At 32.9% G+C, this 18,485-nt stretch overlaps 2 protein-coding genes and 1 pseudogene across 2 annotated transcripts; 2 read left to right on the top strand and 1 right to left on the bottom strand.

Annotated features, from left to right (window-relative positions):
* The first annotated feature begins 700 nt into the window (after positions 1–700).
* On the top strand, positions 701–1,727 carry LOC143901889 (uncharacterized). Its single transcript, XM_077414526.1, has 4 exons — positions 701–856; positions 953–1,076; positions 1,186–1,458; positions 1,574–1,727. The coding sequence occupies exons 1-4, from the start codon at positions 845–847 to the stop codon at positions 1,591–1,593; spliced, it is 429 nt and encodes a 142-aa protein (XP_077270652.1). The 5' UTR covers positions 701–844; the 3' UTR covers positions 1,594–1,727.
* Positions 1,728–8,282: 6,555 nt separating this feature from the next.
* LOC143902029 (uncharacterized) lies at positions 8,283–9,087 on the bottom strand. Its single transcript, XM_077414724.1, has 3 exons — positions 8,747–9,087; positions 8,485–8,584; positions 8,283–8,419 (listed from the first exon to the last, which is right to left on the bottom strand). The coding sequence occupies exons 1-3, from the start codon at positions 9,059–9,061 to the stop codon at positions 8,361–8,363; spliced, it is 474 nt and encodes a 157-aa protein (XP_077270850.1). The 5' UTR covers positions 9,062–9,087; the 3' UTR covers positions 8,283–8,360.
* Positions 9,088–14,824: 5,737 nt separating this feature from the next.
* On the top strand, positions 14,825–17,427 carry LOC143901926 (cytochrome P450 9e2 pseudogene; annotated as a pseudogene).
* Positions 17,428–18,485: the final 1,058 nt, after the last annotated feature.

Raw genomic sequence — 18,485 nt, 5'->3', positions numbered from 1 at the left:
TCGTCGATGTTGATGTACGATAAATAACTATATAAGATAGAAAACCATTTCCTCGTACCGTCGTGATTTTACGATAGATTACGAAACGTTTTCTATTGTAACTTTACGATAAGATACATTTTGAATCATCTATCGTTGATACATGATTAATAATTATAGGTTTTTTTTCGTAATTGTAGTTGTCGATAGAAAACTTTGAGTTTCCTTTATTATAAATATACAATTGATTGTGATAGATTTTCAATCCTTTTTTCTCGATAAATTCCAATAAAACGATAGAAAACAATAAAATACTATAAGAATTCTATAATGCCAACGATTGAATCCGCTTTCAACAGAGAATAAAAAAAAAAAAATAATAGGAAACGATAACATTTCTGTCGGAAACACAATAGGTTACGATAGGAAACGATACAAGCCAAATCTACAATGTTCTTTGCTTCCTGTTTTTCTGCTCTTAACCTCTTTACGACTATCTCGTATTTCGCAGTTCCGTCGCGTAAAGCGATGTTTTTTGTCGCAATTCTGTCGCCCAAAATAAAAATTGACGAACTTCAGAAAAGACAAGAAACATCATCATTATCCGTTAGGGTGCATCCCGATGGAGAAGAAATAGCGGAACGGAACAGTAACGGAAAAGAGATATGGTGGGGGGTTAACCAATCAGAGTAGTTCCGTTTCAATTCCGTTCCGTTATTTAGTGAGTGGGTTCCCCATGGCACGGAGCTGTTACGGAACGGAAAAGAAACGGAAAAATTTCTAACCTATTCTGTCGAAAGTTTGCAAATAAGTGCAGTGGATCGATCGGTTTGCAACATTTTTATTTTTGCAAATAAAGAGCAATATGTCGTCATCGGTAGGTATTACATGTGAAAATAAAATATATATGTTAAAATCCTATGTTATTAATATGTTAATGCTAATTAATGTGATATATTTTATTAATTTCCAGAAATTCAAATGTGGATATTGTCGCTGGATTGTTTGGTTCGATGAAGACGGAAAACTTTCACATCCTTGCTTAGCAAATCATGCGAATTTAATAATGGATAAAGATCGAAATCTCTTTATAAATGGTACGTATATTTGTGTACAAGAGAGGCAATATATATTCAATATAACTAATGGTTAGAATATGTAAATGATATATAAATTTGTTGTAAAACTAAATCTGTTATTATTTAGATTCTTTAGAAACACACGTCGAGAGTGAGAATAACAGCACTGCCTGCGAAAAAGAAAATATTGCTCAAAACCGTCAAGAACACACTGACGACCACGATACTGAACAAAACCGTCAAGAACACACTGACGACCACGATACTGAAAAGTTAGATGAAGATTTAATAAGTGCCGTAAAAGAGAGAGCACCGTTATATGATTTTCGCATACCTGTGAAAGAACGAGGAAGGAAACAAAAGGACTGCCTATGGCAAGAAGTCAGCAAATGTTTGAAAGGTTTAAAAGCATTGATATTTATTTACATATTTACTTATTTTCAAGGTTTTCTACACACACACACACACGATACATATATACATATATATATTTCTTAATTATACGTGTGTCACAGGTTTATATACCGCTACTTAAGCAGAAAAACGATGGACCTATTTGAATTTCTGGAAATTAATAAAATATATCACATTAATTAGCATTAACATATTAATAACATAGGATTTTAACATATATATTTTATTTTCACATGTAATACCTACCGATGACAACATATTGCTCTTTATTTGCAAAAATAAAAATGTTGCAAACCGATCGATCCACTGCTCTTATTTGCGAGCTTGCGACAGAATAGGTTAGAAATTTTTCCGTTTCTTTTCCGTTCCGTAACAGCTCCGTGCCATGGGGAACCCACTCACTAAATAACGGAACGGAATTGAAACGGAACTACTCTGATTGGTTAACCCCCCACCATATCTCTTTTCCGTTACTGTTCCGTTCCGCTATTTCTTCTCCATCGGGATGCACCCTTACGCGACGGAATTGCGAGATACGAAATAGTCGCAAAATGGCGTCTCCCGTCATTTTGTTTTCTACCTAATGCCCGTTCTAGACTGGGGGATAATAAAAGCTATCTCGCAAATAGATTACAAAGCAAAGAACACATTGTAGATTTGGCTTACAATTTTTTTCTAAATTGTATCGATTCCTAACGTTTCCTATATCAGGATTTTTCTTATTATATATCGAGGTATATATACTAGTGCCTGTCACACGGCGTGCCTATATAGATACAAATTACTTTCTCATTTTCTTTAGATGTATATTGATCTCTAACAACAGGCAGGAGCCAAAAAACAGAAGAAGAGAAGCACACCTTGTTTTTCCTTTAACATGGTAAGAAACAAACAAATCCACAGGTTACTTGTCAGCTTATTCTAAAAATATCCATGTTGTAATTAGGATAAACCTATAATGTGCTCATATCTTTTTCGTTTCTACAACATAGGAGAATTACGAACGCAGGACATTGATACAGAGATGCATTCAATCATGGCCATGGACGCATGCCTACCAGTGCATCAGAGATGCTCTGTCGTCTAGCGAGTTGCCACAGAAGATGAAGCTATTAGCGCTATTTGCTTATTCTATTCTTGTTTTACACCTGATGAGCGATAAAGACAGAATGATGCAATAGCGCTAATGCGCGCTCCTCGAATGCAGCCTATAAGGTATTGCACGAGAAGGACCAGTGGCGGCTGTCCCATATGTAAACAGTTGATTGCGTTGTGTTGTTACCATGTGAGAAGCTGCCAAGAGACCAGGTGTCTCGTTCCATTTTGCTCACAACTGCAGCAACGATTACAATAGGCGCAACTGCTCAGGTTAGTAGAATCATCGATTTTTTATGTATGTATTACTACGCTAATGCAAATTAAAATACATATGCCCTATTACCTTTTTTAAAGCATTACCCTATCAATGTTTATTAAATAGCAAAATGCAGCTACAAAAATAAGTTAGCTATGACATTCAGAATATGTTGTTATATTATCTCGCTGCTGCAGTTATAATCGGCAGCTATATTTCTCACAAAGATCGTTCTAGCTGTAGTATCGAAACTCATATTTATCCAATGCAGTGATAAACATTTGGTAATGGGACCTAAATTTTCCAGAAGATATTACTAGAATGTTGCTGTTATAAATTCTATATGTGGCAAACAATATTCTACACTTGCAAAACATTTTTTTGAGTGTTTGAAAACTATTATAACCTCGGCATTTTTGTATTAAAATTTTTGTCTTAAAATGTTACAAAGCATTTATCATTAAAATATTTATTGCCAGTTTAATTACATTCTGTATAGTTAAAAAAAATATTACAAAATTTCAAATATAAACGAATTCTATAAAAATCGGTAACCCCTTTCCCGATTCTCGTCAAAGTAAATGCCATTTTTTTTTAAGGAGGGTGGTTAGTCAAATCAATTTGATAAGAATTAGTTCAAATTTGTGGAGAATATTTGTCTATGGGAATCTGTCGTCCATGCCAAAGTTGAAAACAATCGTCTGCATGATTGTCGAGTAATTAATTATTGAAGTTATACTCTTATTGTCTCTCTCTTATACACGGGCGACACAGCAAAAATGTTACCTAACCTGTGATATAACTCTCGAAAGTATATTAAAAATGATAAGAATTTAATGAAAATAGGTGCAAATAACTCTTTACATATTTAGGAAGAACTTTCTCGAAGATTGAAATGATTCGTCTTTATAGTTATCAAGAAATTGTAAAAATAAAACAGGACCACATTTATTATTTCCACATTTCAATGTGGATAATAACGTATTTAGGTTTCAATTGTACAAACAACTCTTTTTAAACCTTAAGAAACACCAATTGAGAATGCATTCCACATATTTATTTGCTAAAATCGTTTATTTCACGCGACGAAAATCTAACCTATATGCTTTTTCTCTGCCGCGCGCTGCCTCCCCACACGGAGAACTAACCAACCTCCTTAATGTTATTCTGTATAAAATTACATGTGTAACTTCACTTTTTTACAGACATAAATCGGTAACTCATTCAACGATTGACGCCAAATTCAATACCGGTACTTTAATAAGGTCTCTCTGACTCATTGAAAATTTAATATACTTAAGAAAATTGGTTATTAAAATAAAAAAAAATTTATCTCTATATCTCAAAATTTGCGGAAGTTGCAGCGAAAATAAACATTTTTCAACAAATTTAAAATTAAAAAAAAAAAGAAACCCTTTATAGCTACAATAAATATAAATATAAATCGGTAACTCTTTTTGAAGACTTTAGAGACTTTCACTAGATGACCACACCCTTTCACCTAACCTAACCTTAGAGACTTTAGAAAGAAAATAGGACTCTATAAGCTATCGAATGACACCTTATTTATTACTCAATTATTAGTTCCGAAGATATAACAAAAATAATAGCAATCATGGAGATTTGTTAAGATAAAAATCGGTAACCCCTTTTAGATACTTTAGAGACTTTAGAAGGAAAATGAGACTATATAAGCTATCGAATGACAACTTATTTATTACTCTACAATTATCATTTTCAAAAATATAACAAAAAACTACGCAACCGGTTTAAAAAAATATAATATTATTAAAAGGAGCTAATTTTGCATTTGGCTATCTGGGTGCATAATCAAAAATAAATTTATACACGTATTTGTGAGAATGTACTTACCTCCGTTTCTGTACAAGCTTTTAGAGCAGTTAACTTTTCCTTTAACAATTGGTTTTTGTCAATAACCTTCTGTTTTTGCTTTTTAATTTTTTCGTCCTCGTCGGTTATTTCAGATGCAGAGAATAAAAGTGACGATGGCAGAACTTTCGGCCTCTCTTTTTTTATTCTCCGTTGCAAATCCTCTAACGTTTCTGTAAATATAATTAACTAGCTGGTTACCCGGGCTTCGCCCCAGAGGACATATGTAATAAGACACGCAAATAGTCTCTCTCTCCCTCCCTCTCCCTCTCCCTCCTTCCCTCCCTCTCCCTCCCTCCCTCTCTCTCCATATCTCTCTCTCTCTCTAAAATGCTATAAATTAAAAAATATTACTTTTTTATTAACTGAAGTTCAATTCCGTCGTATACATTTCTTTAAGATTCACTCAATTATATCCTAAAAAATTGGAAAAATTTTATAACCGATTTACAAAAAGATACTTGTTTCCAAAATGATCGGTAACGAAAAACTACAAAGTTTATAGCACTCCCCGGGAAATTCTACCCCTGTTTTATATACAATTCTTTAAAATTTGATCAATTACTTTCCGAAAAATTTGAAAAACTTCTGATACCGGTTTCCAAAAAGATCAGTAACAAAAAATTATACACTTTATACCTTCCTTTAATGATACTCTATATAAAATTACATGTATAACTTATACACTTTTCAAGCAGAAATCGGTAACCCCCTCCACCGATCCTTGCCAAATTCAAAACAACTTTCTTTTAATGATACTTTATATAAGATGACAAATGACATGTATAATTTACACACTTTTTAAGCAAAAATCGGCAACCCTTTCACCGATTCTCGAAATTCAATATAAATAATATTCTATCCATAAAAAAAATTAACTCGATATCTTAAAATTTGCAAAAATCAGAACAATTACGTAGATTTTTTTAGACAGAAATCGGTAACCCCTTTATTAGGAAATTCTACCCTTGTTTTATATACAATTCTTTAAGATTCGGTCAATTATTTCCCGAAAAATTGAAGAAATTAGAAAAACCGGTTTCCAGAAGATCGGTAACGAAAAACTATACACCCTATAGCACTCCCCGGGAAATTCTACCCCTATTTCAGATACGTTTGGTAAAAATTCGGCCCATTAGTTTCCGAGATCATCGAGGACAAACAATCAAACCGACAAACTCTGCCTCTTTATAATAATAGTATAGATATAGATTATCACAGATTTGCGCAAATAAGGGGGAAAGGAGTGGTTACGTTAGTGGCTAAAGACATATACTTTACCTTCAACGAAAGCTATGGCTGCCTCCCGGTATTTATTGCCACACTTGACTTTATATAATTTTTCTTTTTTTACAGGAGTCTGAAAATTATGTATTTTGTCACTCTCGATGATTTTATATGCCGACTCTCCAGTGTATTTTATATAACAAAACATTACTGAAAATAATGTAATTAACAAAATAAAATGCAAATAGTAATAGTGGATTGTGCTAAGTGTTAGAATTAGGCCTGATAATGTATGAGATTTTTGCACGATAAATAAACTAAATGCGAGTAATTCGCAGTTTGTTCGCGCACGGATTATTCGCTCACGCACAATTTTTTATGTATAAAGTTTACGTCACCAAAGTATGCGCGTATGGCCATATTAATTGTTAAGCCCCTTGCACAATGCTAGGCAATAGACACACCGAAAAAAAAGTTTACTTGATTTAAGTAAATATATATGATATTTAAGTAATATATATTATGTAAATATATTTAAATATATTATCTTGAAATTTATTTACTTAAATTAAATAATTATTTATTAAAATCTAACAAATTTTTTTACTTCTAAAAAAATATCAAGAACACCAATTTAGTAATACTGGGATACTAAAAACAAATAAATATTTACTTTTAATAACGAAATATATATTGTTTTAATAAATATTTCTTTGATTCAAGCAATTCATCTATGAAAATATCTGTATATAATTAAATATTTTAGGCATATATATATATATATTTACTTGATGAAAATAAATATTATTTTGAATAAATAAAATAATAACTTTGGTTTTTGAAAAATTTAACTACAAAATCATTTACTTGATCTGAGAGAATGTTAACGTGAATCAAAGCGTTGGTGTTTGAAAACAAAGAGTATATTTCTTTATAATTGGTAAATAATTATGTACTTGAGTATGTACTATGTACTTGAGTACAAAGATACCATTACTTTGAAATTAGAAAATATTCACTTTTATCCAGAAAATAAATTACTTAGTATCGAAAAATATGTTTAACAAATGTTTACTTAAATGACAGAAATCATTAGCTTGGTATCAGAAAATATTTACTTCAACCAGAAAATACATTACTTAATATCGATAAATATGTTTAACAAATATTTACTTAAATGACAAAAAGCGTTAGCTTGGTATCAGAAAATATTTACTTCAAACCAAAAAATACATTACTTTAATATCGATAAATATGTTTAACAAATATTTACTTTTTCTAAGAAAATATTTGCTCAAATCAAAGATATATTTCTTTGTGATCAGTAAACAAATATTTAATGACCACAGAAACCATTCGTTCAAAATTAAAAAATATTTACTTAATCTAAGATCATTTTTGCTTAAAGCTTAAATCAAAGTGTTAGCATTTTAAAATTATCAATATACTGTCGTCGGAAGCAAGAATGTCCGTAACTACAATTTAATTTTTATGATAATATTTATGTAAAGTTCAGAAGTTTATCATTTACCAAAATCAAGTTCGTTTTCAATTTAAGTCTTAAACGTATAGACGTATATGATCAAAATATATAGATTTTATAGAAAATTTATTGAAAATTTATGGAAAATATAAATATAATTTGGTTAATATTTATTTGATTTAAGAAATGCAGATCTTGAGGCAAGATCTGATTGTCTTGAATCAACGAAATATTTATTATAAATAAGTAACAATTCACTAAATTGTAATTCATACATCGAAATGGTTTTGTATTCTCAAGTAAATATTTATTTTCTTTAGGTTAATATTTATTTATTTAAGAAATGCAGATCTTGAGGCAAGATCTGATTATCTTGAATCAACGAAATATTTACTATAAGTAAGTAACAATTCATTGCATTTCAATTCATGATTTTTTATTTTTTAGGAAATATTTATTTGCTCCAAAGAAAAATTGTAACTTGATTCAAATAAATATTTCTTTAGTACTATTAAACAAAATCATTTACTTGAATCAAGTCAAATCATAAGAGCCGTTATTGTTTTCCTACAAGGGATTTTGTACAATCGTGAGACGGTTTGCATGAATTTTTGGAAGCCTTCTTTTTCCACCGTAGAGAATGGTACGTAAGTTATCCTTTGCGATCATATATAAGAGTTTATTAGTAATATCAGAAGCCTTCGATCCCCCGTCTAGAAGAGAAATAGAAGAGAAACATAGTTTGCTTTGATATTTAGAATCAAACGCAACTAATTAAAAGGTGTGATTAAAATTAAAGTGTATTGCAAAAAAAATAGCCTCTATGGTAAATATACGCTTAGATAAGTAGAATAAAAATAAAAATGTCTATATTTAATGTACCCAGTGAAAACAATCTAGTCAATGTTTCTGTACCATGAGTCGCAATGAAGCTTTAAAAACCAAATAGTCTGTCAATACTGTCTGTCTCAGGAAACTCCGGATTCCAAAAGCCTTAAAAAATTTATTATTTATATTATGTAATATATAAAAAGTGATAATAAAATAAAATATTATACCGTCTGGTGTATTTGGTCGCTCATATTTGTATCGATGTCGCGAGCATTGATTCTTTCGTTTTTGTTCTTCTTCTTTCGATAATGACAAACTTTTATAATACTAAAAATGAAATATTATAATTACTTTTTTATGAGAAAAATATATTTACTTATTTATATTTATATTTATTTTATTTATATTTATATTTTTTTTATATTTATTTATTTATTTATATTTATTTATTTATATCCAATAACTATATATTATTAATATTGTTCTTACTTCTCTGCATTCCCAGCAATCCCAGCCGTTTAATTTTGCTCTGTCAGCTTTACATCGCATGTTAAGCTGATGCTCTGAAATGTCCTTTCTTAGATGTCCTTTCTTAGAACTTATGTTAACTTTATCTTTTAATTTATTTTCCATTTGACATAATGAAAAATCCAAACGTTTTACAGAAATTTTCCTCTTGAGTTTTAAACAATTTTTTACTTTAGATGCAACACATCTTTGCATAGGACTGGCTTCTATCACTTCATCTTCATCACTTTGCAATATATTAGCTGCCTTATGTTTATCTATACTTGAGGACATCATCTTTTATTCTCGACTGTATAAGATGCAAGTCGAGATTGTCTCACGAGCGAAAACATTATCCGCAATTGCGAATAGATACCATCAGCATCCGATGCGGACAGATAGAAACAGATAGGTACCGATTGAGAAGTAAAAGAAAATATGGTATATAAGATAAGATCCTATCTGTATCTATGCAATTTTTATACAGATAGGATCCTATCTTACACAACATATTTTCTTTCACCTCTCAATCAGTACCTATCTGTTTCTATCTGTCCGCATCGGATGCTGATGGTATCTATTCGCAATTGCGGATAATGTTTTCGTACACGCAAAGCATTTTCTATGAGAAAACCTAAGTTAAGAAAGCAATCTTATATTAGATTTTCTTAATTTTAATGACTCGTAATATAAAAAGATGACACCAGTTTTTCAAATTCTTTAAGTACGAACCTATCTGTTTCTATCTGTCCGTATCGGAGTCTGACGATATCTGTTCGCAATTGAGGATAATGTTTGCGTACACGTGAGAGTGAGACGACGATAGAGCAAGAAAGCGAGAGAGCAAGAAAAACTACAGAGCGCGAGATCGTGCGCGCGCGCGAGAGAGAAAGTAGAGAAAGCAAATAATGATATGTAAAAGATGCTTACCTTTTTCTAATTTCGCAGCGACGACGACGAATCGCGATTCCGTCGGCGCCAAAGTGCCGCAAACTTCGCCGGCCGTGCGGTAGCCCACCGTGGAGTCACACACAATACGCGCATCTCACACACACACTTATTTTACTTTTTCCTGAGAAACTGCGCTTCAAACTTCAACTGAATATATATTTTTTTTCTCACCGGACGGCATACGCAAAAAATCCGACAATCTAATAAATAAAATATTGCTTAGCAACAGCACATAAAAACAGACTAGCGTATGTTCGGATACTCACCGATTCATGCAGATAGAAAGTACTTTTGCAAATACGAATACTATAGCAACCAATAGCAATCGATTAAGATTATGAGCACAAGCGCTGAATTCGTTCGAAATACATTGCTCTTTAGCATCTTATCAAGTAGATAATTATGAGAAAAACCAATAAACACAAGACAAGATATCTTTTCACTCAATCGGAATTATCTCATAGATTCCAATAAAAAGAAATCATTAGATCATCCTATTGAATACAATGAATAGTATACTTAGAGAATGCATAAAAAATCTAATAAGAACAATTTGTTACAAAATGATATGTTGAAGTCAAAATTCGTTTCAGCAAATGCTTTTAATAACATCTAAAGGTATATCATAAACGTATCAGAAATGACTGATATATCCAACGTCATACTTAAAAATCTCAAAATTTGAGAAAAAAAAATCCCGATAGAATCTTATAAATATTTTATATTGTGTCTGCAATGCCACATTAAATATCACTAGTAAATGCCAATTGCTGCAGACCTATCTGGAAAATCTGCTTGATTCATATTAAAAGAGTAAATTTCTATCAGAAAACTGTGTGTTCTTGTCCTTGGATTGCCAGATTCACTTTTATAAAAAATTAGTCCTTTACATATCTGTATTTACTCATAAGACGATATAAATGTACTTTCATTATGGATAAGCTTTTGCCACTAAGATCTGATGGAAACAAATTGTGGACTTTTCGTATTAATGCGCATTCGCTTCCAAACAGTCAAGTATGTTCAAAACCTATCAATTTACAACATATGTAAATACGTATAGAAAAATATTCAAATAAAATCGATAACTGCATATAAGTATACACAGCTGTCGATCAGTGTGTCGATGCTGTTTGAATCCAATAAATCGCACATTCGTAAATCTTAATATAATCCATCATGCACATGAAAACAATAGAATCGGATACATTCCGTAACAGATTATCCTCATAGTGACCGCGTGCTCATAGATTCCGATAAATCCAAATCAATTGTCAAAGTCTCAATTTTGTTGTACTGATAAACCAGATAGAATCTGATAGACTTTCTATCGCTGTCTAGAAGTTTCTATCGGTCCTATACTCGTCCTATATCGTTTCTATACTCGTCCTAATATTTTCGCATGACTCTACGTTTTAATTTGCTCCTAAGACTTATTTCTTAACTTTTAATCGTTTCTTCTCTGAATAATATAACGTTATAAATTATTTTACTTTCTATTTACTTTTAAACTTAAATAAAGCCTACCTATCTAAATCTATATATTTTTTATCGAAAACGTTTGACAATATTCGCGTTTACTCGTGTAGGAGGCGAATGGAGGAATAATGCCGCCGCAACAAATGCAGCGGCCGGTTATCGGTCCAAATGCCGACGCCCTGCAACACGCATCTCATATTCCGATGGATCACACACACACGCACGCACGCACGCACGCACGCACGCACGCACGCACGCACGCACGCACGCACGCACGCACGCACGCACGCACGCACGCACGCACGCACGCACGCACGCACGCACGCACGCACGCACGCACGCACGCACGCACGCACGCACGCACGCACGCACGCACGCACGCACGCACGCACGCACGCACGCACGCACGCACGCACGCACGCACGCACGCACGCACGCACGCACGCACGCACGCACGCACGCACGCACGCACGCACGCACGCACGCACGCACGCACGCACGCACGCACGCACGCACGCACGCACGCACGCACGCACGCACGCACGCACGCACGCACGCACGCACGCACGCACGCACGCACGCACGCACGCACGCACGCACGCACGCACGCACACACACACACACACAGTGGACAGCAGATGTTGAATAAATACAACTTCATTTTTTCTAAAGATTTTTGCTCGCTGAAAATGAGCGTCGAGCATCAACGTAAAAGATGACATTTTACGACCATCTAAAGACGTCTATTTTAAAAATGTCAAAGTTGTCCAAATAAAGTCTTTATGTAACTATTTTTACTTAATGTTGTATAATAAAATAATAATAAAAACCACAAAATTAACTATAATATGTTTAATTGTTTCGCAACTTTATGATTGAAGCAATGAATTTATAGTATAAGTTTTGGTGTAGTTGCGTGTATGATTAGTGGTTTCATGCAATATGTTAACTATTTCTTTGATCGACCTATTATTTGCATGTAATATTATCATTTCGGTTTCGTTTCCGTTAATGCCGATCGATTGCGCCCGCATTAATCCTTGTGTCCACGATGCTAGAAATCGCTCCGAATCTTGTACGAAGAAAGAATTAACCAATCGCATGGGTCAATTGCCGAATTGTTTAAATGTGATTGGTCAATTTTTTCTCTGTCCGAGATCTCAGAGCGATTTCTAGTATCGTGGACACAAGACTTTACGGCTGCGTTCCGATATTCACTTCCAGTACTGAAAATCTGTAGTGCACGTAACGTAAAATACAATGAGCATAGTTTATGTAAATTGTGGAAATTCAGAAGCCATATAGGCAGAATGCAGATAGTAGATACCCATGAGGAATAGAGATACTATTCTTCATGTGTGAATGTAACTTTTATAAAAAGATTCACGAAATGCGATAGAATAAAAATCTTGTTTGCAAAGAGTTTGAATTAAAAAACTCAATTTCTAGTGTCTGAAGATAAAATAAATTTTTGCGAAATTTCAAATCCATAAAAAACATGATCGTTTATTGTAAAAGATTATTGCAGTAAGAACAGTTATATAAATACTTGTAAAAACTTGCTGATATTAACAATTCTTATTGTACACATAATCCTTATACTATGATTTTACATTTTGAAATTATAAAAGGAGCGATCATTATTGAGAATTATAATTAGAGGCCAAAGTAATAAATGCAAATATGTACGTAATAGTTATATTTGTGTAAAAAATTATAATCTGTTTATAATTTTGTTCTGACGTTATGTTAGCTTTTTGGCATTTGATCGGTATCGAGTATGCGAGTCTGTATACTGATCAATTTCTTATATCAAAATTTATTAAAACATTTTATATACTACGCATTGTAAACTAGATATCCTGTTAAAATATAGCCACCGGTATCGCTCGTTAAAATGTCGGGGTGCGTTCTGTCGGGCAATACTTGATACGAACGTAAGAAGTTTGTCAACAGTTTTACATTTATTACATTGCCTTTTTTCTTTAATTCTATGTAGGTCTTCTGCAAAGGCTCCCGATGCGCATGGAAGATGACAAACGGACGTGAGATACCCAAGAAGGGTAGCAGCACCGTCGCGATTTGTAAAGGATGCTCTTTTGCTACGATTAGTAGTTATACCGCGAGCTTTCGTGCTACTTAACAAATCCACAGCGTATTTCGTCTCCAACAACCATCTCGGTTTCTTTGCAGGCTCTACTTCTCTTTCGCTTTCGGGCTTTTTAGATTCGAGTTTCCGTTTTAAAGTATTGCCATCTTCCTCAGTGTCAGTTATAAGAAGCGTACCGTTTTCTTTTGTCCCAGTTTTCAGCTCTAAAATTTCCGTATCCATTTCAGGTACTTGGCTATTTTTAGTTTCTCCGTCAAATTTTTCCGTTAATTTTTCGAATTTATGCGTTTCAGTATTATTAACGACAGTCTTTTTAGATGTGGAAATATTTATTATACTAGATTCACCTTGATAATGTAATCTCAAGAAACTAATTCACTGCTTACCTGTCTTTCTATTCATTGACGTTCTATTCACCTTGATAAATTTTCTTGTTAGAATAACTATTGTGTAATTCTCCAAAGCTTTGACAACATAGGAATTATATATTCATAACTTGAATAGAAATTTTGTATCAGCAAATACAAGAGTTAAAATTTCATTACGTTATACATATATGCTGTTGTATCAAATGTTTGTTGCGGAAAACGATCATGCTTATTTTTATTACAATGTTAGTCATATTCCACATTCTACGATATCTTATACTGTTTCATAAAAATCGAACTCTGATTTGTGATCAAAGTAATTCTATATTTATTTTCTGAATCTCTTGATCTCTGTTGATTTTTTCAGTTAATGAATACATATATATATAGCTATATAAATATATAAATATAGTTAACGTTATCACATAATATGAGTTCAGTTAATATAAGAAGTCTCATTATTTTTAATTAATATAAAAAGTATTTCTTAAATCCAAATATTTCTCAAAGATTACGCAATTAGTCGAAAGAATTATTCTACATCTTTACTGTTTTTATTATCAAACAATTATCTTCTGTTCGATTCTATCATGACTTATATTGGACGTCTTGCACATTGATAAATAATTATCGCACATTATCGCGCGCTAACCTTCAACTCGCAACTCGCTTAAATTTCGCAATTCACTTAGTAAAAAACAAATTTCACACACCAATAAAATTTAATTCATGAAAGAGTTATAGTAAGTCAGTGATATAGTACCATCGCGTAGGTACTTAAAATTTTATTTAGAAGAATGTCTGTACTAAAAGTCCTTGTTCTTAATTCAAATCCGATTTATTAAATCATTAACGTACGTGGAAAAAAAAAGAAAAAAAAGTGATTATTCTTTATAACTTGAATAGGTGATACCCCTTGCGTTCATGCAATTGACTGCTTACGACTAATGTAGAGTGACCGTAATCCAATTTAAAAGAGCGACAAGCTTTGCATATAGATAAGAACGTTTGCGAAGAAGTGCGTCGTCATTTTAAATTTCAAGAAGATAGCTATAGTGATAAATCACTTTATGATATTTATATCTGATCACTTACAATTTATATAAGTTCACCGTGGGATACGTGTAGTAGTCAGTCATATAATCACGCTGATAATGTGTGCATCCCAATGCCAGATCCACCAAGTTAACCGTGTCTAATAATTTAATTAAACCACAATTAACCAGAGCTATTACAATAATGTAATTACCGTTGTTTTTCCTCGCGTCATTGAGATTACTTTAACGATCAAGTGTGGATATTGTTTCATCAATCCGGAACAGAAACTGCCGACAACCAGAATTTAATCTGCAGGAACATATAACTTCTTGTACAACGAATCTGGAGATTGATTCCGTCACGATGGAGTCATCTACTTTGCTTCTGACTATTCTGACAGCGAGTATTTGCTTATATTATTTTGTTCTAAGAAAGCTATCTTACTTCGAGCGACTGAAGATCCCGCATGTGAAACCGGTTCCATTATTGGGCAACATGGCACCTTTTATTTTTCAACGCACATCCCATATGGAGCATATACAAAGATTCTACAATCTCTTCTCGGACGCAAAATACTTTGGCCTCTACGATTTTATAACACCGACCTTCGTTATTCGTGATCCAGAGTTGATTTCCACGATTGCCATCAAAAAGTTCGACAACTTCTGTGATCACAATAACTTCGTGAACAAAATTCTTGATCCGATAGCAGGTAGAAATCTGTTTGACCTGAAAGGAGATCACTGGCGCGAGATGCGAAAACTTCTTAGCCCTAGTTTCACATCCAGTAAGATGAAGACGATGTTCGGACTTATGAGTCAATGCGCCAAGAACTTCGTCGATTTTGTGACAACGCAATCCGGAAAAACCGGCAAGACATATGATATGAAGGACATACTGAGCAGGTACGCCAACGACACAGTGGCCACGTGTGCCTTCGGGATCAGCGTAGATTCTTTTAAGCAACCGAACAACGAGTTCTTCTTGCTTGCCAAGAAGGCAATGACTATTGACAACTGGCTGGCCTTCAAGTCCTTCATGCATAGAAACTTCCCGCTACTTGCAAGACTCCTCAATCTCAAAATGTTTGGCCCAGAGATAGAGAAATTTTTCAAAGATATCGTTTCTAACACAGTAAAAGTCAGGGATGAGCAGGGAATTGTTCGTCCGGACATGATTCAGTTGATGATGGAGACTAGAAACAAAAATAGCGGACCTGCGTTCGAAATTGACGAAATGACCGCCCAGGCGTTTGTTTTCTTTCTCGCCGGATTCGATACTACATCGTTAACCATGTGTTTTATAACGCACCAACTCGCTGTCAATCCTGATATTCAGAGCAAATTAAGAGAGGAAATTGATGACGTTCTCAGACAGACCAACGGTAAACCTACTTATGAGGCCATCAATCACATGAAGTACTTAGACGCTGTGATAAACGAAACTCTCAGATTATATTCGCCAGCATCTCTCATAGACAGAAAATGTGTCAAAGAGACCGAATTGCCAGCAGCGACTTCAGATGGCGAACCGATTACTATAAAGCCTGGAGACAGCATATGGTTTCCATCTTTCTCTCTGCATCGCGATCCAAAGTACTATCCGCAGCCAGACAAGTTCGATCCAGAAAGATTCCTCAACGGTGATGTGGATAATTCGGTCTACATACCATTTGGTATCGGACCTAGAATCTGCATTGGTAATAGATTCGCTCTAATGGAAGCAAAAATTATGCTGGTCCACCTGCTTTGTCGCTGCGATCTCGAGCCCGATGTTAGAACTGCAAATCCCATCGTGTTGACAAAGAAATCATTAGCCATGCTACCGGACAAGGGCTTCTGGTTGAAATTGCGAGCAAGAGAATCGAAAATTTCTGTTACACAAGGCTTATTGAACGGACACGGAGTTAAGGGACAGTGATGAAGCATATTTACAATTCATCAAGCATAAAATTATATACTTAAAGTTGCTCTTTCTAATTTGTAGCTAAATTTCAATCTTTTTCTCAATTATATATTATGTATAAGAGAATAGAAATTTTAGAAAATTGTTTCTTAAATACCGTTACTTGTTATATGATTTCATAAATGGTTATATGTAAAGTATTTGAAAATTATGTACAAAACTTATTTGACTTATACATATATGTATATTTTAATCATGTAATACACTTCATACTTATGTAATATACGCATATGTATTAAGATAATATTTAAATAATTTAACGCGAACATTTGGTTGCGGCTCTGTGCCCTTTCGTTATATATACAATATATTTGATTTAATCAATTAATTGAGCTTATCACGATTATTAATATACTTCTGTACATACTGGACAGTAGAATGTTTACTTATCATTAAAATAGCGATAAAATTGCTTAATTAAAAATAGCGATAAAATTAATTTTTTTTGGCCAAATAAAATGAATTTTTGTAAACTACATACACTCTCGTTAAAGTATTAAGTATTTATCAGCGATCCTCTTTTCATTGCATAGATATTTTAATTGTTTTTATTATTTATTACTTTGCACATAAAATTTATTTTGAGATATATAAAAGAGGAGCATGTAATAGGAATAGCATATGATAACTGATAATGCAAGCATGCGATAATACAATATAACAGATGTTATGCAATATTATGCATTACTATGCAATACTATGTAGCATTATGTAATATTATGCAATACAATATGTATCTTATTTTCTTAATTTTATTTCATTACTATATATATATATTCATCCAATTTTTTTGCGTCAATAAATTTTTGAATTCTACCTTTAATTCTAACGTTTCTTACAAATAAATAGTGCGTATTACAATATAAAAGTATAAAATTAGATATGTGTTGTTTACAATATAATGTAATACAATACAAATTTAAAATGCTATTCAAAATATACATAAAAAATGATATTATTAATAATATAATCCAAAAATTTTAATAATGCGAGATTATGTGCAATCGTCCAAAATACGTATATTAACACGAATTTTACTAGACCTAGCTGTTGCTCATATACTGATAATAGACGATAAATTAAATCGTATTTGTAATTGTTAATTTGTGATTCAGTTTGCAATTTATCAAGTTTTATCGTATATGTAAGCAAACATGACCAAAATAGTTAATAAATTTATTTATTATGTTTCTTAATCGTGTTCAAGTATTGGAGAATTCTATAAAGTTTTCTGCAAAAATGTGCAATGCACAATAAGAAGCTAGGCTTTAAGATAAGCCAATGATGAAATTAATAAGATAAACCGCGATAAAAAACTGGCCAAGGGAACAAATCGATTGATGATATTCGCGATACTAATTCTCAAAAAGATGTGAAAAGAGTTAACCGATGAAACGTTTTAGAATATAGCTATCAGCGAGAAAAGCGGAGCTTTCACACATCTTGATCTCGAGAAATGTCATTATGTTATTAACAATGCTATGTGTTTTTTAATGTAAAAAGCATATGCTTTTTTTAATAAATTCAACAATAAAAAGCTTCAATGAATGTTGTTGCATTATAGTGGTTGACAAAAAAGATAAAACGCTAAACTCCGATGCACGATTATTTTTAATTTGTAGCGTTTTTGATTTGTTGACTCAACCCGACTCGGGTCAACTTGGGTCAGATTAAAAGTTCTGAAAAATTATAATGAAATATGATAATATGCCACGATAATGCTAAAATCTTTGATGGAGGTCAAGAAACGCTTGCTGCCATGATAGTTTAGTTATCGAGTTTCAAACCGAAATTCGGATCTGACCCGAGT

Source organism: Temnothorax americanus, unplaced genomic scaffold (assembly GCF_048541705.1).
Source record: "Temnothorax americanus isolate GAGA-0224 unplaced genomic scaffold, ASM4854170v1 Scaffold37, whole genome shotgun sequence".
Taxonomy (NCBI): Eukaryota; Metazoa; Arthropoda; class Insecta; order Hymenoptera; family Formicidae; genus Temnothorax; species Temnothorax americanus.
The sequence above is the reverse complement of the archived record's forward strand: the minus strand, read 5'-3'. Positions and strand labels throughout refer to the sequence as shown.

Bases quoted from the DNA above. Each gene is read 5' to 3' on its own strand.
- LOC143901889 (XM_077414526.1), top strand. The intron at 1,077-1,185 runs GTACGTATATTT...GTTATTATTTAG, and splicing joins TCGAAATCTCTTTATAAATG to ATTCTTTAGAAACACACGTC. The intron at 1,459-1,573 runs GTTTAAAAGCAT...CGTGTGTCACAG, and splicing joins AGTCAGCAAATGTTTGAAAG to GTTTATATACCGCTACTTAA.
- LOC143902029 (XM_077414724.1), bottom strand. From the start codon at position 9,061: ATGATGTCCTCAAGTATAGATAAACATAAGGCAGCTAATATATTGCAA. The intron at 8,585-8,746 runs GTAAGAACAATA...TTTCATTTTTAG, and splicing joins ATTGCTGGGAATGCAGAGAA to TATTATAAAAGTTTGTCATT. The intron at 8,420-8,484 runs GTATAATATTTT...AAATTTTTTAAG, and splicing joins GCGACCAAATACACCAGACG to GCTTTTGGAATCCGGAGTTT.